Source organism: Bubalus bubalis, chromosome 5 (assembly GCF_019923935.1).
Source record: "Bubalus bubalis isolate 160015118507 breed Murrah chromosome 5, NDDB_SH_1, whole genome shotgun sequence".
Lineage (NCBI taxonomy): Eukaryota > Metazoa > Chordata > Mammalia > Artiodactyla > Bovidae > Bubalus > Bubalus bubalis.
The window spans coordinates 61,660,711-61,688,629 of record NC_059161.1 but is presented as its reverse complement, the minus strand read 5'-3'; the positions used below and the strand labels follow the sequence as shown (position 1 = coordinate 61,688,629).

At 37.7% G+C, this 27,919-nt stretch overlaps 1 protein-coding gene across 1 annotated transcript in view; it reads right to left on the bottom strand.

Moving 5' to 3' along the window:
- The window catches only part of USH2A (usherin), a 940,802-nt gene that overhangs the window by 681,028 nt on the left and 231,855 nt on the right, over nucleotides 1–27,919 (bottom strand). Inside the window, exons 16-17 of the mRNA XM_044943197.2 lie at nucleotides 25,306–25,489; nucleotides 11,531–11,694 (exon numbers count right to left, since the gene is read on the bottom strand). Of these exons, the coding sequence (XP_044799132.2) occupies nucleotides 11,531–11,694; nucleotides 25,306–25,489 (348 nt within the window). The remainder of the gene's footprint in view (nucleotides 1–11,530; nucleotides 11,695–25,305; nucleotides 25,490–27,919) is intronic.

Below are 27,919 nucleotides of genomic sequence, written 5' to 3'. Positions count from 1 at the left end.
ATTTAAAAAAAAAAACCTAAGAAAATTCATTGTTAGCAATTTAGCCCTACAAAACCTAGAAATACTGGATACAGATTGAAAATAGTAAAGCAATCCATCAAGCTAAAAGGAAATGATAAACAGAGTATATTGAATCATGTGAAGGTAGAAAAAAACAGAAGTGGCAAATATGTGGGTATATTATGTGGATAAATATTGAAGTTGGTCCTGATATCAAGACTAAAGCTACAGTGATCAGAACAACATGGCATGAGAAGAGACAAAAGGATAAATGGACTAGGAGAGAGACTTAGTATGATCAATTGACTTTCTTATGTGGTAATACATAACTAACAAAATTTACCATTTTAGCCATTTCTAGAGTATGTTTTAGAGGCATTAAGTACATTTAGAATGTTATGTAACCATTCTGCTATTCATTTCTAAAACTTTTTAATTTTCCTAAACAGAAACTCTGTACCCATTAAACAACTTTTCATTCCCCTCCCACAGCCTCTGTTAATGACTGCTTTGCTTTCGATGTGTGTATCATGTGTGTGCTCAGTCATGTCCAACTCTTTGTAGCCTCCTGGACTGCAGCCCACCAGGCTCCTCCATCCATAGGATTTTCCAGGCAAGAATACTGGAGGGGGTTGCCATGTCCTCCTCCAGGGGATCTTGCCAACTCAGGGATTGAACCCACATCTCTGGTGTCTCCTGCATTGGCAAAAGGGTTTTTTTTTTTACCAGTAGCGCCACCTGGGAAGCCCTGTGTATGTGTATGAATTTGCCTATTCTAGGTAACTCATATAAATGCAATTATGTAATACATTTTTTTCATGTCTGACTTATTCTGCTTAGTATAATGTTTTCAAAGTTTAACCATATTGTGCATACTCAGTCACTAAGTTGTGATTGACTCTTTGTGATCCCATGGACTGTAGAGCCTACCAGGCTCCTCTGTCCCTGGGAACCACATTATAATGTATATTAGCATTTCATTCACTTTTATGGATGAATAATATTCAGTTGTGTGTATATACCACATTCTTCTTATATACTTATCTTTTGATGGACACTTAGGTTTTTTCTGCCTTTTGAGTATTGTGACTATTGTTACATGAACACTGGTATACATATATCTGCTTAAGTTACTGCTTTTAATTCTTAGCAGTATTTACCTAAGGGGGAAAAATTGCTAGACTATATAGTAATTCCATGTTTAACATTTTAGGAAGCATCAAAATATTTTCCACAATGACTGTACCATTTTACAGACACATCAGCAATGCATAACTGTACCAATTTCTCTGTAGCCTTGCCAAACTTGTTATTTTACGTACTTTGAGATGGGGCATCTAAATGAGTATAAAATGGTATCTCATTGTGGCTTTGGTTTGCTTTCCCTAATAAGCAATGATATTGAGTATCTTTTCGAGTGTTTATTGGGTATATGCATATTTTTTTCAAAAATGCCTATTCAAATCCTTTGTCCTTTTTTAAATTAAATTCTTTGGTTTTTGTTGTTGAGCTGTAGTTCTTTATAATATTCTAGATACTAATCCCCTATCAGATATTGATTTGTATTATTTTCTCACATTTTGTGAGTTGTCTTTTCTCTTAATAGTGTATTTTGATGCCAAAATTTTGAATTTTGAAGAACTCAGATTTACCTTTTTCCTTTTTTTTTTCCTATGACTTTTGTGTCATATCAAGGAAGACTAATGCTTTTGAACTATGGTGTTGGAGAAGACTGTTGAGAGTCCCTTGGACTGCAAGGAGATCCAACCAGTCTATCTTAAAGGAGATCAGTCCTGGGTGTTCATTGGAAGAACTGATGTTGAAGCTGAAACTCCAATACTTTGGCCACCTGATGTAAAGAGCTGACTCATTTGAAAAGACCCTGATGCTGGGAAAGATTGAGGGCAGGAGGAAAGGGGATGACAGAGGATGAGATGCTTGGATGGCATCACCGACTCAATGGATATGACTTTGGGAAGGCTCCGGGAGTTGGTGGTGGACAGGGAGGCCTGGCATTCTGCAGTTCATGGGTCGCAAAGAGTCGGACACAACTGAGTAACGGAACTGAACTATATGAATATGAGTATAATGTTAGCCATTGGGTCAGTTGATTTTTTGCCTATATACCTGGATAGTTTAATAAGGAAAGGTAATAATCATTTTTAAAGTACGTTAAAGGAACATTTGAATATCCATGTTTCAAAAAATAAAAATGAAATAAAGAAGAAAGAAGCTAATCATAGACCTAATGTGAAAGCTAATAATATAAAATTTTGTATGATAATACAGGATAAAATCTTTGTTGCACTGGGTCAAGAATAATTTCTTAGATAAAATGCAAAAAGTTATGATCCAACAAAAAAAATTAACTTTGGTAAATTACACTTCATCACAATTAAAAGCTCTTGGATTTAAAAACATACCATTAATAAAATTTTAAATATAATTCACAAAATGGGAGGAAATAGTTACAATTAGTATCTCAAGTATATAAAGAAATTCTTTAACTCAGTAAGATAAGCAACTCAAAACATGGGCAAAAGACATAAAAAACACTTTACCAAAGAAAACACAGGAACAGTAAATAAAAACATGAAAAGGTACTCAAAAGCATTTGTCAGTAAAAAAAAAAAATGAAAATTAAAAACTACAATGAGATACTACTATTTCACACACATAAAGCGGCTATAATGATATACTGAAAGTCACTCAGTCATGCCTGACTCTTTGTAACCCCATATACTGCAGCCTGCCAGGTTCCTCGGTCCATGGGGATTCTCCAGGCAAGAATACTGGAGTGGGTAGCCATTCCCTTCTGCAGGAAATCTTCCCAACACAGGGATGGAACCCAAGTCTATCTGCATTGCAGGCAGATTCTTTACTGTCTGAGCCACCAGGGAAGTCCATAATGATACATGGTCAATGCCAAATGCTGCTGAGGTCATAGAGAAACTGGATCTCCCAAAAATTGCAGGTAGAAATGCAAAATAGTATAGCCATGATGGTAAATAACTTGAAAGTTTCTGAAAAAGTTCCAAACACACTCACCATATACTCACTATATTCTAAGACAAACCTAAGAGACATAAAAACATGTCCATGTGAAGACTTGTACCCATATGTTCATGATAGTGTTATTCATAATGGATAAACACCGGAAACAATTTGTATGCACAACTCAATGGATTAAAAAAACTATAGTAAATGGTATCTTACTCAACAATTAAAAGGAATTAACTATTGAGATAAATAAAAACATGGATGAATCTCAAAAATACAGTGCTAAGAGAAAGGAGTCAGATACAAAAACCTAAATATTGTATGATTTCATTTCTATAAAATATTTTAGATAGGCGAAATTGTGTCAGGAACTAGATAATGAGTTACTTGAGGCTATACGCTGAAGTGGGAATTGACTGAAAATGGGTCCATGGGAACTTTTCCGAAGTGATAGAAATATTTTATGACTGGATTATAGTTATGCTTGCACAACAATAAATTTACTGATATTCAACAAACCGTACACTTAAAATGGTTAAATTTATGATATATAAATCATAATTCAATAAAGCTGTTAATATAAGAGATGGACAGGTTTCTGGGAAGATGGCAGTGTAAGAAGAACCAGGAATCTGTTTTCCCACCAAGACAACAGTTTGCACTGGCAGAATCGAATGTAACTACCTTGGAACTCTGGAGTCTATTGAAGGCTTGTAACTTCCAGGGGAAGGGTTGAATGGTAAATTGCAGTTAATTTTGATCAATTTCAGCTCTTTGTACAGTAGAAGTATCCATCTCCTACCCCTGCTCCATGAAAGGAAGCTGTGCACGTGTTTCTGGAACAGAGTGCACACAGCCTGCAGGAACCAGAGTGGGCAAAAAGACCCTTTTGTCCAAATACTGGGAATCTGTGCTCTGATTGCTGATTGTTGCTTCTTATCACAGAGTTGCAGACAAAAAGGACAGTGGCCATTGTTCAACCACCTGCCCTACTGCAAGTACTCCCCTCAGAGATCAAAAGGACTTTAAGAAGAATTAAAAGCCAGTACTCTATCCTTTTATTTTTCTAACCTTACGCTTTTTGTAATCAGTCAGATATTTATATATGCATAGGTTATATATGTACTTAAATCTTCTTTATATTCAACTCACATTTATATTTATCCTTTTTTATCATTAACATTTTTAAATCTCTATTTACAGAGGATCCTATAGCTTTCCTTAAAGCAATTTTACTGTGATAAAATAAATATAGCATAAAATTTAGCAAATTAACCATTTTTAAATGTACAGTTAAGTGATATTAAACATCTTCATAATGTTGTGCACCAGCAAACTGGATAATCTCAATTAAAAGGACAAATTCCAAGGAAGACAAACTTACCAAGACTAAATCACAAAGAAATAAAGCATCTGGATAGGCCTGTATTAGTAATGAAATTGAATCAGTAATCAAAATCTTACAACAAAGAAAAGTCTTGGACTTGATGAATTATTTGGTAAAGTATATCAAACTAAATAAAAACCAATACCAATTCTTCTCAAACTTATCCAAATATTTAAAGAGGAGGGAACCCATCCTAACTCAGTCTCTGAGGCCAATATTTCCCTGATGCCAAAGCCAGAAAAAGGCAAAAGAAAAGACAACTACAGAACAATATATCTCATGAATTGATAAAAATATCCTCAACAAAGTACTAGCAGATGAAATTCAGCAATATATTAGGATGATGGCCACAGGACTGGAAAAGGTCAGTTTTCATTCCAATCCCAAAGAAAGGCAATGCCAAAGAATGCTCAAACTACCGCACAATTGCACTCATCTCACACGCTAGTAAAATAATGCTCAAAATTCTCCAAGCCAGGCTTCAGCAATACGTGAACCGTGAACTTTCTGATGTTCAAGCTGGTTTTAGAAAAGGCAGAGGAACCAGAGATCAAATTGCCAACGTCATCTGGATCATGGAAAAAGCAAGAGAGTTCCAGAAAAACATCTATTTCTGCTTTATTGACTATGCCAAAGCCTTTGACTGTGTGGATCACAATAAACTGTGGAAAATTCTTCAAGAGATGAGAATACCAGACCACCTGATCTGCCTTTTGAGAAATCTATATGCAGGTCAGGAAGCAACACTTAGAACTGGACATGGAACAACAGACTGGTTCCAAATAGGAAAAGGAGTACGTCAAGGCTGTATATTGTCACCCTGCTTATTTAACTTATATGCAGAGTACATCATGAGAAATGCTGGGCTGGAAGCAGCACAAGCTGGAATCAAGATTGCCAGGAGAAATATCAGTAACCTCAGATATGCAGATGACACCACCCTTATGGCAGAAAGTGAAGAGGAACTCAAAAGCCTCTTGATGAAAGTGAAAGTGGAGAGTGAAAAAGTTGGCTTAAAGCTCAACATTCAGAAAACGAAGATCATGGCTTCTGGTCCCATCACTTCATGGCAAATCGATGGGGAAACAGTGGAAACAGTGTGAGACTTTATTTTTGGGGGCTCCAAAATCACTGCAGATGGAGATGCAGCCATGAAATTAAAAGACGCTTACTCCTTGGAAGGAAAGTTATTACCAACCTAGATAGCATATTCAAAAGCAGAGACATTACTTTGCCAACAAAAATTTGTCTAGTCAAGGCTATGGTTTTTCCAGTGGTCATGTATGGATGTGAGAGTTGGACTGTGAAGAAGGCTGAGCACCGAAGAATTGATGCTTCTGAACTGTGGTATTGGAGAAGATTCTCGAGAGTCCCTTGGACTGCAAGGAGATCCAACCAGTCCATTCTGAAGGAGATCAGCCCTGGGATTTCTCTGCAAGGAATGATGCTAAAGCTGAACCTCCAGTACTTTGGCCACCTCATGTGAAGAGTTGACTCATTGGAAAAGACTCTGATGCTGGGAGGGATTGGGGGCAGGAGGAGAAGGGGACGACAGAGGATGAGATAGCTGGATGGCATCACTGACTCGATGGACGTGAGTCTGGGTGAACTCTGGGAGTTGGTGATGGACAGAGAGGCCTGGTGTGCTGCGATTCATGGGGTCGCAAAGAGTCGGACACGACTGAGCGACTGAACTGAACTGAACTGATATATCATGATCAAGTGGGACTTATTCCTGGAATGCAAAGATGTTTCAACACACATAAATTGATCAATCAACACACCACATTAACAGAATGAGGAAAAATTAAACCACATAATCATCCCAACTGATACAGGAAAACAATTTTATAAAAGTCACACCCTTTCAAAAAAATAAGTAAATGAACTGGAATAGAAGGAAAATAATAAAATTCATATATGAAAAAGCTTCAGCAAATATCACACTCAATGGTTGAAGAGTTAAAGCTTTTTCTCAAGGATCAGGAACAACACAAGGATTTCTGCTGTCATCATTTCTATTCAACCAATATAGTACTGCAAGTTCTAGCCAGAGCTATTAGACATGAAAGAAAGATAAAAGACTCCCAAATCAAAAAGGAAAATTATCTGTTTATAGATGATCTTTTATGTAGAAAACCCTAAAAATTCCACACACACACACACACAAAAAACATTTAGAACTAATAAATTAATTAAGGAATGCTGCAAAATACAATACAAAGTCAATAAATAAAAATCAGTGGGCTTTCCAGGTAGCCCTGTTTTCAATGCAGGAGACGCATGAGACATGGGTTCAATCCCTGGTTCTGGAAGATCTTCTGGAGGAGGAAATGGCAACCCACTCCAGAATTCTTGCCTGGAAAATTCCATGGACAGAGGAGCTTGGTGGGCTGCAGTCCATGGGGTTGCAAAAGAGTCAGATACAACAGAACAGCAGGCACAGCAAACAAAAGTCCACAGTATCTCTATACACTAACAGTGAAAAGTCTGTAAAGAAAATTATGAAAACAATTATTTACGATAGCATCAAAAAGAATCTTTAGGAATTAAATTAATCAAGGAGATAAAAGACACACCAAAAATTATAAAACTGTTGAAAGAAATTAAAGATGACATAAAGGAATGGAAACACACCCAATCATGGATTAGAAGATTTAAAATTGTTGAATGCCAATACTACCCAAAGAAATCTAAAAATTTAATAGAATCTTTGTCAAAATCTCAGTGACATTTTTTGCTAAAGTAGGATTCATTTTGATATTTGGCAAAACTAATACAATTGTGTAAAGTTTAAAAATAAAATAAAATTAAAACAAACAAACAAAAAAATAAGTAGGAAATACTCTAAGTCCATATGCAATCTTAAGGGACTCGAAAATAATCAAAACAATCTAGAAAAAGAACAAAACTGGAAGATGTATACTTTTTGATATCAAACATACAACAAAGCTACAGTAATCAAATAATGTGGCCCTGGAATAAAGACAGATGTATAAACCAAGGGAATAGAGTCCAGAAATAAAAACCCACCTACATGGCCAAATGATTTCTGACAAGGAAGCCAAGACCACACAATAGGGGTAATAAAGTCTATTCATGAAACTCAGAAAACTGGACATCCACATGCAAACACCATGCATGTGTGTTTACCTAACTTACCTAACACCATCTATAAAAATTAACTGAACTAGATCAAAGATTTAAATGCAAGACCTAAAACTATAAGATTCTAATAAGAAAACTCAGGGAAAAGGCTTTGCAATGTTGAGTTTGGCAATGACTTCTCACATGTTAAAAGCACAGGTAACAAAAGAAAAAAACAGACAAATACGAGTCCATCAAAAATTTTAAAATTTGTTCACCAAAGACACTATCAACAGATTAAAAAGGCAGCCCACAGAATAAAAGAAAATATTTGCAAATCATATACCTGGCAAGGGATCAGCATCCATAATATATATGGAACTCCTACAACTCAACAAAACAACAAAAAATTCAATTAACAAAGGGCAAAGTACTTGAGTAGATATTTGTCAAAGAATCTACACAAGTAACCAATAAGCACATGAAAAGATGCTCAATATAAGTAACCATTGAATCGACAAAATTACAATGAGATAACATTTATATTATTAGGAAGGCTACTTTAAATAAACAGAAAAAAAAATGTTGACAATGGTTGGTAGGGAAAATGGAATCCTTGTACACTGTTGGCAAGAATGTAAAATGGTAAAGCTGTTGTGAAAAGCAGCTTCCTCCAAAAAGTAAAAGTAGAGGTACTTTTGCTTAGAAGTAGATTCAGCAATTTCACTTCTGAGAATATACCTGGTAGAATTGAAAGCAGAATCTTGAAGAGATCTTTGTACACCCATATTCATTGTAACATTATTCAAAACAGCTAAAGCATGATAGCAACTAAAGCATAGTATCTGTGTATTAACAGATGAATGGGTGAGCAAAAGGTGGTATATACATGTCATGGGATATGGTTCAGTCTTATAAGGAAGGTAATTCTGGCATATGCTAAAATATGGATAAACCTGTAGGGCATATGCTAAGTGAAATAAGCAGAATACCTAACAAAAGTAACAAAAAGGCAAATACTTTATGCTCTTCCTTATATGAAATACTTAGATTATTAAAAATCATAGAGACAGAAAGTAAAATTGTGGTAGCCAGGAGGTAGGGGAAAATGTGGGGAAGGGAGATTATTGCTTAATGGGTGTAGCGTTTCAGTTTCACAAGCAGAAGAGAGTTAACAGAGATGGATGGTAGTCATGGCTGCACACCATTATGAAAGAAAGTATCTAACATCACCAAACTGTACATTTAAAAATATTTAATATGGTAAACTTAATGCATAGATATTTTATCACAATAAAATAGTTTTAAAAGGAAAACTATGAGATCCTCTCTGATAGAGATAAAAATATGCAAGAAGACTGCTAAATAACCAAGAATAAATATAAATGTGAGTTGATATAAAATATATTTAAGTACATATATGACCTGTGTATACATAAATACATTTGTTTGTTTAGTTAAATTCAGAGCCAGAAGTTTAGGGCAAATGGTATGTCATTCAGTAGGAGAGCATTCAGAAAGCAGAACTCTTTAAAACCTTCTGTTTCTGTCTCTGTATCAAAGAGAATGACCATCATTTTAAAAGCATAAAACAGTTATTCTCAGGAAAGAATTAAATCACATAATAAGGAAACTAAATCACATAATAAGTAAGACTATGAGAGAAGGTCTAACTAGTTTAATTCAATTCTCCTGCATTCTAGAAAGCATATCCTAGGATTCCCACCCTGATTCTCTGTCTTAAAAAAGATCACAGATGCATCACTACGCTTTTGTCAATGGCTACGGCCGTGTAAAAGAAAATAGTTACAATACTGTGGTTCCCAAATTGCATTCTTTTTTTTTTTAATATAAATTTATTTATTTTCGCATTCTTGAAATTAGTCAGACACAGAAAAATACACACCCGAGGTAGTTCACAGTTTCAACAATAGATAGCACTACGTTCCTTTCAATAGCATCCTATCTTTGTGCAGTTGATTGTTCCGACTGTTGCTGGGATAAAAAGCCAGGATCACAGGAAAATCAACATGGAACAGGACAGAAAGCAGCCGCCTTCACATTCATCCCAGTTAGCCCTTTTCTGCACCCTTCATTTACGCCTTTTTATTCTGACTGTGTTCATCATGCTTCTTGACTGTGCTTTGTGCTTCTTTACAGGCAGGAATCCTGTCTAATTTTTTAAATGCATTACCTCTATTGATGCTGAGCTTCCAACTTTGTTTTGTAAACATTGTGAAACCCCAGTCTAAAACAGAAGCAGCAAAACCACCACCATAAGAAGCTGGACGAACATGTTCCATACTAAGGATCGCAATTTTAAAGAGATAGAAAGTCAAAAGGACCATATCCAGAAAAGAGTGATTATAAATATGCAATTTTTTTTAACTATTAAGAATTGAAATTATTTGGACAGACTAAAAATATTTAGCCCAGAGAAGAAAAATCTTAACATAAAAGTAGATGTCTACCACTACTAAGAAATGTAGGCCAGGTTTTGTGACCAGGCCATCCACTTTTCCCTGAGGTGTAATTCCTAGTCTGTGTCTCAGGTGTGCACACAGGTAGTGAAAATGGAGCAGATGCTTATATTTTCATATAACGTTGGTGGCAGAACTGATCAAAAAATTGCTATGATTCCATATGTGAATGTAAAACTGTCACAATTCTATTATAAATGATTTCTATGACTGGCAACCAAGGAAATATGCTGGAATTTCTGTTGCTCACAAATCAATCAATTATATAGCTAATCAATGAATAATAAATATTAATTAAATGTTCAGTGAATCCAGATTGGTGTTTAGACTATATTTACACACAAAGGCAGTTATTACACTCCTTTCCCAAGTTTAGCATAAATACCTATGGTTTTACTTATACTAAAATCCAGAGAGATCAATGAAACACAGGATACTGAAGATAAAACAAAAGCTGAATATGTCTTTTTAATCATTAGCTACACCCTGCCTTTCACTACCTCAAAATCTAGTATAGTTGCTGTGGAACTCAACATCATATTACTTCTCTGTCCCTCCCTTAAATATAGATAGCACTGTTCCAGGCATGCTTGTTTATGATGATTTGTCTGGACTTGTGGCACTTCCTAGCATTGTGACTCATGATATGGTCTCGGGATTCCTCAAGGAGGAAATGCATTGTGCATTATATTATTGAGGAATCCTTATTGCTTATATTATTGAGGAATTATATATTGAGGAATGCAGGAAATGCATTGTGCATTATATTTTTGAGGAATCCTTACCACATGTTCTTAATAGGCATTTCTTGGGCATTCTGGAAAAGGCAAAGATATACTATCTTGAAGTAAATATAAAGAAATCACCAATATGCTAAGAAATTGTAGCATATTTCAAGTGACCTTGAGAAGTCACTTCAAGGCGCTGAAGAAAAATGTTGAGAAGTCAAAAGACACTATGATGTAACTTTTGGCTTCTAAGAGTTAAAGCAAAAATGTGAGAGATGTTGAAACAACTAAAACAACTTAAAGTAGAAAGGAATATCAATTACATGAGTAACATGCAGTGACAAATAATGATAATAATTACTACAATATCAATAAACATCTAATAGTAGCATAGTGTCCATAAAACTGGGAGGATAGAATGACATAAAACTCACAACAAATAAGTAGAAATCTTCCATTTCCTATAGAAATCACCTGGAAATGTTCTTAAGTGGCAAGGTAACCAGTCATATCAGTTTCACAATGCTATCCTAAATTTTACATGGAAAGTCTCACATTCTGGGAAAACCTTCAGTCTGGGGTAAACCAAGACTCTAGTCACCTTGCTAGCAATACCATTCCAACAGACCAGTGTAAATTTCCCACTACTCGGATAATTGCCATATTCAATGCTCCAGTCAAGGAAAAGAACCCAAATTTCATTTAGTGTTTTTTTTTTTTTTTTTTTCCACTTCTCACTTAAATTCTCCACATTGTACCTAAGGCTTTCTGATGGGTTCTCAATGAAAATACTAATGAGACACTGCCCTGTGTGATGCTGCCTCATACATGGACCAGAGTTCACTTACTTTTGCTACAGCCCAACGGGTTACTGATATCCAAATGGCTTGCATTGGGAACACAGGTATCACACTTTGATCCAGTAACAAATCGTTTACAGAAACACTGGCCTGTGACCGAGTGACAGGTTTCATTTAAGGCTCCTGAGAGATGACAATTGCAAGGCTGACATCTGAAAATAAGACAAATAAACCATTAAAGAAAATAACGCTTTGATTAGCAATCCATGGAAAAAGTTACATCTATTGATAACACTGTGGAATAAAATAGTCTGTTTTAGCTGGTATATTGAAAAAGATTCTTGAACTAAACGAATACAAAATAAAACAGAAAGATACCTTTATCAAAATGCCATTCACAATAAAATCTCTACAAAGCCTTCTCTTTGTACCTTAATTAATAGCAAGAAAGTGTTATATTGCTTTTTTACATGCAATGATACATCTTGTGACTTATTTTGCATACTAGTTGCTCCATTAAGAACACTGTAAACTTCTCATCCCACAAAAGCAGTTCTCCTGACAGCTGAAAATTAAGATTCGATACCCATCCAGGAGGAGGAAATGGCAACCCACTCCAGCATTCTCTGGAGAACCCCATGGACAGAGGAGCCTTGCAGGCTATAGCTCATGGGATTGCAAAGAGCTGGTCACAGCTGAGCGACTGAATGTGCACCCATAAAGTTATCTCTTTAAGTATCTTTCAAGCTGTGAAATAGAAAACTGGGTTGATAATTACTGCTCCCCCTATTATAATCCTATAGTCTTTTAAAGAGTCAAAATTATATAGTTTTATAAAGATTAAATTTTACTAAGAAAACAGTTTGAGGAAGATATGTTCAAACACTGCTGATGCCTTATATATGTTATATATTATTTTTAACTTTTGTATTAAACTCGTTTACCCAAAATGATGAGAGAATACAGCATTATTCTGATCTATGAAAAGATGCTATCAATACAAACATAATGAAAGAACTTCATTTCAACTTAAATTTCTCGGACTCAAAGTTGATTGTAAAAATCAGTCTTGGCATTTTACCATGAGAGTGAAAGTGAAGTCGCTCAGTCATGTCCGACTCTTTGCGATCCCATGGACTGTAGTCTACCAGGCTTCTCTGTCCACGGGATTTTCCAGGCAAGAGTACTGGAGTGGGTTGCCATTTCCTTTTCCAGGGGATTTCCTGACCCAGGGATCAAAGCCAGGTCTCCTGAGCCACTTGACCCATTTTTTTTTTTTCCATGATAGTAACTAAGACTTATTTTTTCGGAGTGAATTTTTTACTCAGTGCATGTTAATGTCATAGATTGGGATGGTACCACCATGAAGCCTTAGGGCTTCCCTAGTGGCTCAGATGGTAAAGAATCTACCTGCAATGTGGGAGACCTGAGTTTGATCCCTGGGTTGGGAAGATCTCCTGGAGAAGGGCACGGCAACCCACTCCAGTATTCTTTCCTGGAGAATCTTCATGGACAGAGGAGCCTGGCCGGCCACATTCCATGGGGTTGCAAAGAGTCAGACATGACTGAGCAACTAAGCACAGCACAGCCCAGCACCTCATGAAGCATTAAGCAAAACATCACACATAAGAAGACCATGACCTTTAAAGAGGAGCTTTTCATAGGGCACATTGAAAACAACATAGCATGGCTTCACCTATATTTTCTAATAAAGATACTGGATGGATAGAGTTACTTCATCTTACTGCAACTTTTACCGTGTGATCTCCTGGGTAATCATTCAACACCCTTAAAAAAGCTGATAAAAGCTAAGGCTGCTAAATAAGCTGCAAATTTGTTTTATGGACCAATATCACCTTGGGAATAAATAAAGTACAGTTTGTCTCGAAAGCTACTATACCGTAGTTCGCCCTTTTTATGTCATGATAAGAGTACATTTTTCCCCTCCGAACAACTACAGAGTATCCTTTATGTGTAGACAGAACTCCATCTCAAACAGATATCTTGTTTAGCCTATTTAAGTATTAGAGCTGACGAAAATTATGCACGGAAATTAAAATGGAATTACAGAAGCAACAAAATATTTAATTTGCTCCTAACTTCATTATATGCTATTACTTAGAATATATTGTTTGTCGGCTGTTAGTATAATATTGGTAAGCATAAACAATAAGAGACAAGCTTCTCTCAATGCACATATATATCACTACACCACTCATGAATAAGTGTCTCTTGAGTATTTCAGCTTTTATTGCCATTCACTCATGAGACAATCACATTTATTTTCCATACAGTACATTTAGAGTAATAGTTTCCAGTGTATAATTCCTTTCCTTGATGGAGATCTATTTTCTTCCCGCTAACTGCTACATGCTTAACTCCAAGTCAGCTCTGTCAATATCCATGGGATATTAAGTTCCAAATCCAAATGGAATAAATAAACTGCTTCTTAGGAAACCACATAGTGTTTTGAGTAACTAAATATGACTCTTACGGTTTCACAGTCTCTTATCCCAACTCTTTTTATATGTAACTTCTCTGACTTCTTATAATTGCTTGACTTTAGTAAGAGAGATTTTTACCCGGATGAAGTTTACGGGAGACTTTTCTGAATACTATAGGTTGTTTCTAGCCTAAAGGACACTGGGGATAATTTTGTAATTAAAGTTTAAGCAAAATGATTCCTGTAAATTTCTCCGCCTCTCAAATATAATTTTAAACATTTCCAAGACTCCTTAGCAAATAAGCTACAGGTTTGATGTCATTTTATAAGTTATCCTTCCTCAAGAGCATCTCCTAAATGAAATATATTTCACATTTATTAAAACAAAATTATGTGTAATAAAGAAAAAGACATTTTAAGCTTAGAAAGAGAAACACCAAACTAAGATGAATTGTGATATTGATTTTGTCAGGATAAATGGTTTTTGTGATATTAATATAAAGAAACCTTTATTACACTGACTCTCCTGGTACAGCTAGGGCTTCTCCCACAATCTGTTTAAAATCTTCATTTTTCATCCTTATGGGAAAACCTCACTTGCTAAATGGATTTCATAAAGAGTAATCTGTCAAGATTTATATAGATAAACAATTTGTGATGTTTATTGACCAGTTCATTATGGTAAACAAAATAGCAGGAAAGCAGCGCTAATGTCTGCTAGCTCTGTGCTATTACAGTTCTGCATGGGCCCTTATGTTACCCCAGTGTTTGCTGAATTCAATGGGAAAGAAATTCATTGGCTTCAGTCTCTTAAATCTCAAACCTCATATATTTTCCTTTCTAGGGAGCCTCTTCCATTTAGGCAAACAGTAAAAAAAAAAAAAAAAAAAAAAAAGGAGTTATCCTACTTATTACTACTCAGAAACATCAGTATGAATGAAGGGGATGTGTTTCCATACTGGATTTCACTATCAGAAACTTCATCATGTGAGGAAGAGCTACTACAAGAGGGGGGTCCATGGATAAGACCCAGGATAAAGATAACTTTACTGATGTTTCTCTTTGGAGAACTCTCTTCTGTCTGGGGCCTCAAAGGTACCATCAAATCGATTTAAAGATATTGACTAACATCAATAATATTCACTGAGGGCCAACTATGCTACAGGACTGCAGCAGGACATAAAGATGGATAAGACAGAGCTGTCCTTGTTTTCCAGGAGCTCACAGTCTGCTGCTACTGCTACTGCTGCTAAGTCGCTTCAGTCGTGTCCGACTCGGTGCGACCTCATAGACAGCAGCCCACCAGGCTCCTCCGCCCATGGGACTTTCCAGGCAAGAGTATTGGAGTGGGCTGCCATCGCCTTCTCCTAGCTCACAGTCTAGTGAGAAATAAAAAGTGGAGAGAGCATTAACAAAGATGTATGCAGACTTTTGGGGGACACAGGAAGGGGCTATGGTGGAAAAGGATGGGAAGAAGTAATATGGAGGAATCTTAGAGATGTGTGGGCTAAATATGAAAAGATGGGCTGGAATAAGCCAGGCAAACAGGGAGGGGAGAAAAATAGAGACAAGACACAGCAGGAGAGTGTATGAAATTGTAAGTAATTCAAAAATTTTTTACTTAAATTCTGAATAGGAAGGTGGCAACAGATAATGCTGGAAAGTGAAGAAGAGGTAAGATATTGCCAGATCAGGTGGAATGCTGATAGTGGAAAGGAGCAGGATAAATTTAAGAAATGTTTAGTACATAAAATCAGTAGGATGGGGTGGAAAAATTGAAAGGAGAAGGGAAGAAGGGCCTGGAGTTATTCCTAGTTTTCTAATTTGTTGAAACGGTGGATGATGTAGTCATCATTTAATATACAGAAAAACGGAGGAAGAGACATTCAATTGCTGAGGGATTTTAGACAAGGATTATTAATGATTATTAAAGAATAGAAGAGAAAGAGGCTTCAAGGTGAGTTGAGGAAACTGGACAAAGAGTTTTCTTCCATCTTTTCCTAACACAAAGACTAGCAACCAGTAGGAGAAGGCAATGGCACCCCACTCCAGTACTCTTGCCTGGAAAATCCCATGGACGCAGAAGCCTGGTAGGCTGCAGTCCATGGGGTCGCTAAGAGTCAGGCATGACTAAGCAACTTCACTTTCACTTTTCACTTTCATGCAATGGAGAAGGAAATGGCAACCCACTCCAGTATTCTTGCCTGGAGAATCCCAGGAACAGAGGAGCCTAGTGGGCTGCCGTCTATGGGGTCGCACAGAGTCAGACACGACTGAAGTGACCTAGCAGCAGCAGCAGCAACAACCAGTAAGTGTTCGATAAACATTGTTAAATAAAAGAATGAATAAAGCACTAGAAAACTTTAAGACATAGGACACCACAGATAAATCTGAATGTGACATGTAGCTTTAATAACAATTTAACTCTTTTGAGCCTTTCTGATTGGCATAGCTTTCCCTCTGCTAGCCTCTCCACAAGGAAGGGGCCACTCTTTTTTAAGGGCTGGCCTTCTACTCTGACTCCCTAAGGCCAGAAGAGTTCTCTGCTGGCTTCTTTTTGCAGAACCCCATGAGTGCCCTCTTGAGGAGTTTGGTTTTCCCCTGGATAAGATTTACTTCGATCTCTGCAGTGGATGTGTGGTCTGAGGTTCTTAGTTTTCCTTTCTTCACAGCCTACTAGTAACACCAGATTCTTCTAGAAATGACAACCAGAATTATAAGAGAGGATTGGGGCTAGGAAATCCTCTGTGTGTGAGCCAAAAGCCGTATCACATGACTTACTGAAGAGGAAGTGAGTGGTATTGCCTCATCAAGAAGCAGGAAGTCAATATTGTTCAGTCCACCCTCCCTAGTGAAGTCTTCCTACAAACAAAGGGGTTCATAAGAGCTGGATTTGGGCAGTGACTCCCTTGCATCCAGACCACAGTGCCAACTGAGTCCAGGGTGAGGACATTCTTGTCACCCAGAGAAGAGCTTGCTATGGTGCCTGGCAGTTCCTCCTTTGTCGGTGCTGCACCTCATCACGGGGAATGTAGACCACATCTGACATACTGGTCACCAACGCCAGACATATCAAAGAAAAAGAAATCCCAGAAGACTCCCTGTAATAACAGTATTCACACATTTATGTCGAGAAGCGCTAGTCTTCCTTTCCTTAACTTCCTCATTACATTAATATGATAACTTGGAGGTCTGAATGTAGATTAAAATTCTCAGAGCACTCTTAAGGAGAAGCAAGCACACTACTTCTGTGACCCCAGAGGCAGAAATAAGACCAGGTGAGAAAGTCACAGGAATGAAATTTTTGCTTAATATGAAGAATAAGATTTCTATCCTTCTCAGATTAGAATTGTTTGAAATAAACAAGAGCTATGTCATGAGACAACAAACTCTTTTTAGTCCCATGTTTTCAGCAGAAGCTGAATGACAGGTTAGTCTTAACAGTGACTTGTGTAGAGAAATGTATAGGGTATTGTTCAACCAAAGTTACTTTTAAGCTTCTTTCCGAGTCTGTAGAGATGATTCTATGAGACTTGGCGAGATTAAGTAACTTGCTCAGGGCGACAGTGACTCTGGTTATAGAATCAGAAATTTTCATCTAAGAGAACTATACTAAATATTTTAAGCTTTGTGGCCAAATGACCTCTGGTGTAACCCAGTTCTGCTTTACTTGTGTGAAAGCAGTCATAAAGCGTATGTGAAGGTTGAATACTACTGTGTGTTCCAATACAATTTTATTTCCATAAACAGGTGACAGGCCAGATCTAGTCCACAGGTCACAGTTTTCTATCTCTGGTATAGTGGATTGAATTATGACCCCCAACAAAGTCAAAAGTCCTAATGTCCAGAACTTGAGGGTATGACAGCTTACTTGGCACAAGGAACTTGGCAGATTTGAGATGAAGAGATGACCCTGGATTATGAGAAGATGTCTAATTATGAGAAGAATTTGAGTATCAGAGAAAGGATGTAAGAACCTAAGTGGAGACCAGAGAAGACAGAGTGGTGAAGAATGGAACCTTGAGCTAAGGAATGTGGGTGGTGTCTTCCTTGGAAAAGCAAGGAAGTGGACCTTTTCCTGCTGTCCAAAATAAACATAGGCTTGTTGATACCTTGCTTTTGGCCCAGTGAAACTAACTTGGAACTCTTGACTTCTATAACTGGAATATAATAAATTCATATTGTTTTACGCCACTATATTTGTGGTAAATAATTATCATAACAGTAATAGGAAATGAGCCTGGGTAGGGGAGATCCCCTGGAGGGAGAAATGCCAAACCACCCCAGTATTCTTGCCTGGGACATCCCACGGACAGAGGAGACTGCGAGCCCATAGGGTCACAAAGAGTCAGGCACAACTTAGCAACTGAGTACACAGAACACAAAATAGGACATGAATATACCTGGTCTAGTAGAAAAGCTGTGATTGGAACCTAAATATCTCGTTGCCCATTACTGAACTTTTCCTATAATATCACATTGAATGAATGCTACCGATTTATAAAAACCGACATCTCTTAGGGAGCCATACAGAATCTGCATTAAAGGAGAATACATCATTTATGGGTAGATTGCAAAAATGATCACAATTCTCCACCTCTCTTTTTATGCAGGCCTTTTGCAACTAACTGTGCAATTCCTTCCATCAAAAAGTAGAATCTAAAAAAAGTAGAATTTATTTCTCTTCTCCTAAATACCTGTTGGCCTGTGACTTGCTTTGACTAACAGACTAAGGCAAAAGTAACTTTGTGGCAGTTCCAAGAAGAGGTATCCAGCGTCCCATCACCATTCTGGTTTTTTTCTGGGAATTCATCCACCAGTTTGTGAGTGAGCCCTGGCTAGATGGCTGGATGCTTACAGGCATGTGGTCCTTTTACCGAGTCACTCTAGGTAACAGCTAGCTGTCCAACAAAGAGTCACTGAGGACCATGAATCTGAGAGGCACGTTTCCCAACATTCCAGTATGATACCCTGAAAGGAAATGACTGAACAAGAAAGCAATCTGCTTCCCTTTGAAGTCATTGATCTTATTCTCAAAGAAAAGACCAATTAAGATGCCCTGGAAATACACATACGATAAGAAGACCAGACCAAATCTATGACTTAGTGTTGAAATGGAGAACTTGTGTAGCAAAACCAAAAGTAATTTGGTCACAGAATTTTACTTTCTGTTTTAGAAGTCTAAGCTTTTTGATTCCCTGGCCACTCTAGATCTCAGTTCTCTCCTATCTGAGAGGAATCACAGTTCATTGTGTTTCGGTTGGTCAGTAAGAGACAAAGTAGTGATACTTCTAGTTCTTTAGGGTTAAAGGAAAAGATGACATACAAAGAATACATAGAGAAAAAAGAGGTTATTAGGGAAGAAACCTGTGGGGGACTGTGAGGTGTGGATGAAAACGGTGATGCCCAGATGAACTGGGGGACTGTGAGGTGTGGATGAAAACGGTGATGCCCAGATGAACTGGAGTCGTCGTGTGGGCTGTTGGAAAGAGGACCCATAGTCACAGGTCAACTTGATGACAGTTTCAGGGAGGGCACCATGTCACATATGGGTCTCAACTACCCACTGAGACAAACTGAATGTGGCCCCTTCTGGTTTCACTTTTGGTTTAGAAACATATGATATACTTTTTCATTTTGCTTTACTGATTTTTCATTGGGCAGGTTTCTTTGCTTCATTGTTTTCAATACGGATTAAATCATGTTTGCTTTATGTGTCAAAGGTAACTGGAGTGATTTTTGCACTTGGATCAGCTTTCTAAAATACCTGCCCCCTCTTTGTGATAGGGAACTTCTGAAGAATGAACTACTTGGATGAAGACAGGCAAATGATTTTCCAGCCTGTCACTGTGTGTTTGGTGCATTGGTGTCATGGTTGCTGTAGTTTAGGTGAAGGGTCTATTTTATTTGTTTTTGCCCTTGGGAGTATTAAAAAAATTGTACAAAATAAGTCAAGAGAAAAATATAGCAAACATAGTCATTCATAACAAAGAGCAGAATAGGGTAAGGTAACAGTATATGTATGGATTTCATGGAGGGGTTACTGCTACTGCTGCTGCTGCTAAGTCACTTCAGTCGTGTCCGACTCTGTGCGACCCCATAGACAGCAGCCCACCGGGCTCCCCGTCCCTGGGATTCTCCAGGCAAGAGCACTGGAGTGGGTTGCCATTTCCTTTTCCAATGCATGAAAGTGAAAAGTGAAAGTGAAGTTGCTCAGTTGTGTCCAACCTCAGCGACCCCATGGACTGCAGCCTACCAGGCTCCTCCATCCATGGATTTTCCAGGCAACAGTACTGGAGTGGGGTGCCATTGCCTTCTCCATGGAGGGGTTAAACACATGGAAAAAGCAGATGAGAAAGTCAATTTATTTTCAAATCAATGAAGAGATACGGTGATACTTGTATCTTCTCCTTAACAATAAAATACTTATAATCTTTGTAGACTTCTGGAAATTAATGAAACCAATTTATACTTTTAAGTACCTAACACAGTGCCTGACTCAAAGTACATTCAAATGATTTTAGATGATTATTTTTTAAAAACTTTAACATCAGGTCACAATAGTTATTCCTCTGTTCTGTATGTCTGTATATCCTTAGACAATGAGTGTTTCCCTCAGGAAACAAAAAGTCCTAATACTAGGTGGAATCCCATATGTTTTAGACATCTTCGTACACATTTTCAAAATAGTCAGTGTTACTTTGTATACACACACACGCGCGCACACAAGAACAACCAGAAGTCAACAAAGAGATTTCAATATCATTCAGGAAAGAAATGGAAAACATAAAAATAATAAAATCCATTTTTTTCTTCTCAATGATGAGCAAAAGTATAAACTCAAGCAACTCTCACAGTCATCTTTTGAAACACTTTCTCTATGACCTTCTGTGCTAGAGGATTTCTTTAACAGTCATCAACGTTAAAATGAAACATGATGGTAGAATTCATCAGTGGAATAGAAGGGTCAGCTCTAGACAGGGGCATTCCATGTGACTGATTTAACAAGGGACAAATGCTGCTGATTTCCTTGGGCCCTGTGTGGCCAAGGGAGGCTTTATTCTTTCTGTTTATTTCAGAGAAGCTACATTATCCACAGTGGCTTTTGCTTTTAATAGTTCTTTCCAGCAGCAGCCTATGCTCAATATCAGAGTCAACCCTGCCTAATCTGAGAGCATCCTGAGCCCCATTCACACATGGGTAGTGTGGACTTGAACAGTTTTTTTTTTTAAGATTTATATCCCTTTCACTAAGATGATAATGGCATGAGACTTTAAAAAAAATTGGTGGAGGTGATCAGAGTAATACAAATGAGAATTTTCTTGGTGTTGGCTACATTAGGAATGGGATCAATGAGTGGCATGCAAATTTAAAATTCAGAGAGACAACTGGCCATAGGCCTAGAGCCCATTGTAAAGATCTGGAGAGATGATAATATATTTGAGAGTCATGTACATGCACGCAGTGATTGAAATCATAGATGTTGATACGTAAGTTGAAGGGTTAAAGAGGACTAGTTAGAAACAGAAATATAAAACAATTCAGAGAAACAGCATCTTGGGAGCCAAAGGAAGAGATTATTTTTTAAAAAAAGGAGAAGAAATATTATTGGCTCATTGGAAAACCATGAGTCATAAGAAGCAATTATAAATTAATTTTCTTTCATCTTTCATTGATCCTTTAAATATATTGCATGAGGCTAATTCCCCTGTTGCCATCTGAAGACGCAGTGAGTCAACTGTACAGCTTTTCTGGTCTTCCTTAGGTAGCAGAAAGTCCTACAGTTATTTTAAGTTGCAAACTATGGGTTCAACACTAGTAACCATCCTGGAGGCATCAGACATCGTGATTTCAGAAAATACTACAAAGTTTTCATAATCAAAATGGTATGGTCCTGGCATTAAAAGCAGACACATAGACTAATGGAATAGAATAGACAACCCAGAAACAAACCCACACATATCAGTCAACTGATTTTCAAAAAGAGTATCAGGAACACACAATGAGGAAAGGGTGTTCTCTTCAACCAAAGGTGCTGGCAAAACTGAATATTCACAGGTAGAAGAATGAAACCGGACCCTTAAAATGACCCTAAAATGACCATATATAAAAATCAACTCAAAATGGGTTAAAAACTTAAAGATAATATCAGAAACCAAAACTACTAGATGAAAACAGGGGAAAAGCTTCTTAACATGGGTCTGGGCAATAATTTTGTGGCTATGACACCAATGCTTGGGCAAAAAAGCAACAAGAGATGAACCAAAAATCTTTTACACAGCAAATAAAATTACCAACAGAGTGAAAAGACAACCTAAAGAATATGAGAAAATATTTGTGAACCATCCATCTGATAAGGGGTTAATATTAAAATTTTATAAGAAACTCATACAACTCAATAGGGGGAAAAATCCTCTAATTTTCAAAAAATGAGCAAAGGATATTTATAGATATTTCTCCAAAGACACGCAGGTGGCCAACAGATACGTTAAAAGCTGCTTAACATCACTAATCAGCAGGGAAATGCAAATCAAAACCACAGTGAAATATCACTTCACATTCCTTAGAACGGCTATTATCAAAAACACACAAGCTAGGTTTTGGTGAGGATGTGGAGAAAAGGGAACCCCTTATACTACTGGTGGGAATGTAAGTTGGTACAGTCACTATGAAAAACAGCATGAAGGTCCTTAGAAAACTAAAAATAGGACTATCCTATGATTCTAGCAATCTCAATTCTGGGAGTATATCCAAAGGAAATAAAATCAGGATCTTGAAGAGATATCTGCACCTCCAAGTTCACTTCAGCATTATTCACAATAGCCAAGGGAAACAAGCGTCCATCAGTGAATGAATGGATAAAGAAGATATTGGGTATGTGTATGTATATGTGTTTGTATGTACTTCCTTACTTCACTCAATATAAGTCATCTAATATGAAAAGGGATGACAGAGGTGGGATGGTTGGATGGCACCACTGACTCAATGGACATGGGTTTGGGTGGACTTCAGTAGTTGGTGATGGACAGGGAGGCCTGGCATGCTGTGGTTCATGGGGTCGCAAAGAGTTGGACATGACTGAGCGACTGAACTGAACTGACTATGTAAAAATATACAATTGCATTCATACAAACTTGTCATAAGTCTTTTTGCTTTGAACGCACAGTTAATCTGAATTTTTTACTGTATGACTATCATGACAATTATAAAGCTCACAATTATAAAATCCACCCAACAATTTTGGCTCTATCTTCTAGACTCCAACCTGCAACTATCTCTTTTCTTTTAATGATTTCTGTCTGCTTTCCTAATTTTAACCTCGGCACCTTCTAATAACATAATTGTTGTTGTGATGATGATGATGTATTTTATACCTATTTTTCTGGCTCTTTCTATTTCTCATTAATTTAGGTTAACATTTCAAGCCAGCTTTTAACCCAGGGAGTCCAATTCCAGTGTTAGCCAGCTCTACTGAAGAGTGGCAGGTGATAGAGCACTATCTGTAAGTGATTCTTGGTCCTGGATAAGATTGGGGTGGGGAGTGGGATGGGTAGATAAATGAGCATGAAGTAGAATGGAGTAAAGTCAGACTGAATTTTAAAACATTGAAGGGCATAAGAAGTGGTATAATGAAGGGAATGAGATTTCACGTAAAGAAAGTTATGTGAAAAAGCCAAGACAATTATACATCTCTTGGTCATTAAGTAGGGGTTTGGTGACAAACATTAGCAGGAATAACAGGGAGATGAGTAGACGGAAAATAGGTAAGACACTGGCACAAAATGTCACAGATAGGCATGAGTAGTCCAAGGACAACGGCTGACAGCAAAGATATTTTTCTCTTGGTAATAAAGTGCTGTCAGGAAGACTATGGAAAAGATGGGAATTCTAAGACAGAGGTGGCCAGGGATGAAATTAACTGACCCCAGAGTTCCAACTGGGGAATTTGTGAGATGATCATTCAACAAAAATTATGTAGAGGGGTAATAGGTATAATCACTGGCCCTGATTTTACTATCAAGATCATAGTTAGACTTTTTATTTTACATTTACTGTACCATGCATTTTATACACTCATTCAGAGAGATTTAGTATTTGCAGAGAAGAGTAGTAATGCTCTCAGACTAACCAAGATGATATTCCAATGGTAACAGAAGTCAAACAGCATGTATTGAAACACAAGATATGTAATAAGAACTTGAAAGTTTTTTTAATAAATATGGAATATGTTAATGTTTTTTTAATTAATTGAATTTTAGTAGAAAGACAAATGAAATAGTTGGAGTTCTTTTTTAATAATTTACCCCATCACCCTGTCCACAGTCTAATTGAGGTGTTAACGAGTGTTAGAGTCAAAAGGCAGGTAGCAAGGGGACAATAAGGTAAAAAAATAATCTCCAATCCTTGAATAATTAGCATTCATATTTTTAAACACACACATATTGAGAAATAGATTTGACTGGTATATGCAGACACAACATTAGTTTCTTGGGGACAGGAATGTCAGAGAATTCATGGATATAGTCCCAATAGTGGACAAATTTATAATCTGACCAGACCCAAAAACACAGACATGGAACTGGCATTCCAGCACACCTTCAAAAATACAGCAATGAAAACATCTGCATGAAAGCAAATGCTCATGGATATACAGGAAGTAAGAGGTAGAACATTAAAGACAGTATAACTTTGAAAAGTGGCTAATTTACTTTCACAAGTTACTTTACACACTGGGAAAAAAATCTTATCACTGAATTCAAAGATGTTTCTCATCTGCTAGTCTTTAAATCTAAATTAAAAAGGCAAAAGGAACATAAAAGAATGCTGTAATAAATTCAGGCTCCACGTAGAACAAAGTATACACACACATGCTACCTATCCCAGCTTGTGTGTGTGTGTGTGTGTGTGTGTGTGTGTGCACGTGTATTTTGTGCTATGGATATTTCTTTACCTTCCTTCACATCCAGATTTTGAGATATTTGCAAAAAAAAGTATTTTATCTTATTAAATATCCCCAGGCCCTAAGACTGGGCACATTTATCAATGTATAACAACCTATACACTCAATCTCTAGGAAATCTGGAAAGATAACTCCGCATGTTCAGTTGCTCAGTTCTGTCTGACTCTTTGCCGTCTTGTGGACTGTATGTAGGCCACCAGGCTCCTCTATCCATGGAATCTTCCAGGCAAGAATACTTCAGTGAGAAGCCATTCCCTTCATCAGGGGATCTTCCCAACCCAGGAATGAAGAATATATTAGCAAATTAAGGAGGATAGAAAATATTGCTTCTTACAAAATATATGGCCAAAAAATTTCTGTTAGTAATTGCAAATACAATTTAGTAAAAATATCTGATTATTAATTCTTGTAAATACTTACCTCCCAGTTAGAGAATCAAATCCAAAGTAAAGATCTTTACAATAGTCGCAACTCTGTCCAGCAATGGAAGCATCTTGGCAAACACACTGACCAGTCAAGCTATTACAGATGTGATTAACTGCACCAGTGGCGTGGCATGAACATGGCAGGCAGCCAGTGGCATTGCCTGGAGAAATATAAAAGCCTGGAAATAAAGAAATAAAAAGTTTTTATTATACTTTCTATCCAGTTTTTTCTTAAAAAAATAATGTTTTGATTACACTGAAAAACTGAACACTCTACCACAACACTATCTAATTTCCTGTACAAATGTGGTTATAGCTGTTCTTTGCTGCTGCTGCTGCTAAGTCACTTCAGTCGTGTCCAACTCTGTGTGACCCCAGAGACAGCAGCCCACTAGGCTCCTCTGTCCCTGGGATTCTCCAGGCAAGAATACTGGAGTGGGTTGCCATTTCCTTCTCCAATGCATGAAAGTGAAAAGTGAAAGTGAAGTCGCTCAGTCGTGCCCGACTCTTAGCAACCCCATGGACTGCAGCCTACCAGGCTCCTCCGTCCATGGGATTTTCCAGGCAAGAGTACTGAAGTGGGTTGCCACTGCCTTCTCCATAGCTGTTCTTTACCAGTATGTCAATTATGACTAAAGAAAGGCTGAATAAATAATTGATGCTGTACTTGGGTATATTCCTGGCACCTACAATTCATAATCTTTCCACTAAAGACTGGTCCCTCCTCTGATTATCTCCATTTCAGCAAATAGCACCACCATCTATTATTCAGTTGCTTCAGCTAGAGCCCTGATACATCTTTGGTAGGATAGCCAGATCAAACACAGGATACTCAGCAAAATTTTAATTTCTAGTAAACAACAATTATTCTAATATAAATATGTCCCATGTGGTATTTCCTTACATTCAAAAATACTATCTGAAATTCAAATTTATCTGAGGATCCTACATTTTAGGGCTTCCCTGATAGCTCAGTTGGTAAAGAATCGGCCTGCAATGCAGGAGACCCTGGTTTGATTCATGGGTCGGGAAGATCCTCTAGAAAAGGGAAAGGCTACTCACTCCAGTATTATGGCCTGGAGAATTCCATGGACTCTATGGTCCATGGGGTTGCAAAGAGTTGGACACAAATGAGTGACTTTCACATTTACTTTCCTGCTTTTTGCCAAAACTGGCAACCCTTGAGTCTTTCACTTCTCTCTGCTTCTACACATAGCTAATAACTAAGTCCTAGGAATACTGTCTTTTAAGAATTGAAGGACTTCTACTCTCCATCCTCACCCCCACCTCCCTAGTTAAAGTCACTACCTACTTTTTCATTGTTAATACTATGTACCAGAAAAAGACTTTGACGCTGGGAAAGACTGGAGGCAAAAGGAGAAGTGGGTGGCAAAGGATGACATAGTTAGATAGCATCACTGACTCAATGGACACGAATCTGAGCACACTTTGGGAGATGGTGAAGGACAGGGAAACCTGGCATGCTGCAGTCCATGGGGTTGCAAAGAGTCAGATACAGTGACTGAACACCACCCACTGCTGCTGCTGCCAAGTCGCTTCAGTCGTGTCTGACTCTGTGCGACCCCACAGACGGCAGCCCACCAGGCTCCCCCGTCCCTGGGATTCTCCAGGCAAGAACACTGGAGTGGGTTGCCATTTCCTTCTCCAATGCATGAAAGTGAAAAGTGAAAGTGAAGTCACTCAGTTGTGTCCGACTCTAGCGATCCCATGGACTGCAGCCTACCAGGATCCTCCGTCCACGGGATTTTCCAGGCAAGAGTACTGGAGTGGGGTGCCATTGCCTTCTCCAGAACACCACCCGAGGCTATGCTAAAACTTTATATTAATTATCAAATTTAGTTCTCAGAGCAATGTTCATAATTCAGCATAATGTTCATTATATAAATTAGAAAACTGAAGGTTAGAAAGATTAACAAACTTTCCTAAACCGATAGAGTTGACAAATAGCAGATTCAAACCGAGGCACATCAACTACTGAGACTCTCCCTACTAGCACCCCTCCTCTTCTCCTCCTGTTCTTCATAGTGAAGCTGGAACCATCTTTTTCAGAGTGCAGATTGAAGATCTCCTTCTTCTATTTAAAATTATGTGATAATTTCCTATTCCCTTTAGGAAAATGAAGAAATCCCTAGCACAGCCTCCAGCCATGCAGTCTGGTTCCATCTATCTCCCTAGTTTCATTTCCCTGCCCATCCTGCCTGCCCCAGTCATGCTCTTGGTGCCTGAAAGCCTTTGCATGGGCAATTCTGTCTGCGGAAGTGACTTGGACTTTTCTTGCTTAGCTCACACTATGCATAACAGGTCTCGTGAATTCTTCTAGTAACCTGCCCTAGGTTAGTTTAGATGTGCCTATGTATTTCACAGTGTCCTGTCTATTTCCCATAGAGGGCTGATGAAAAGTATAATTAAACTCATTTCCACAAAATTTTAACCTCTGTGAAGGCAGGAACCTCATATAACTAATTCATCATTATCTCCCCAGCATCCAGTACAGTGCTAGTCCCAAAGTAGGCTACTCAAATATTGGAATTCACAAAACTGCACCAAATGATTAGGCAGGCATTGTTCCCCACAAATACTATATTTTT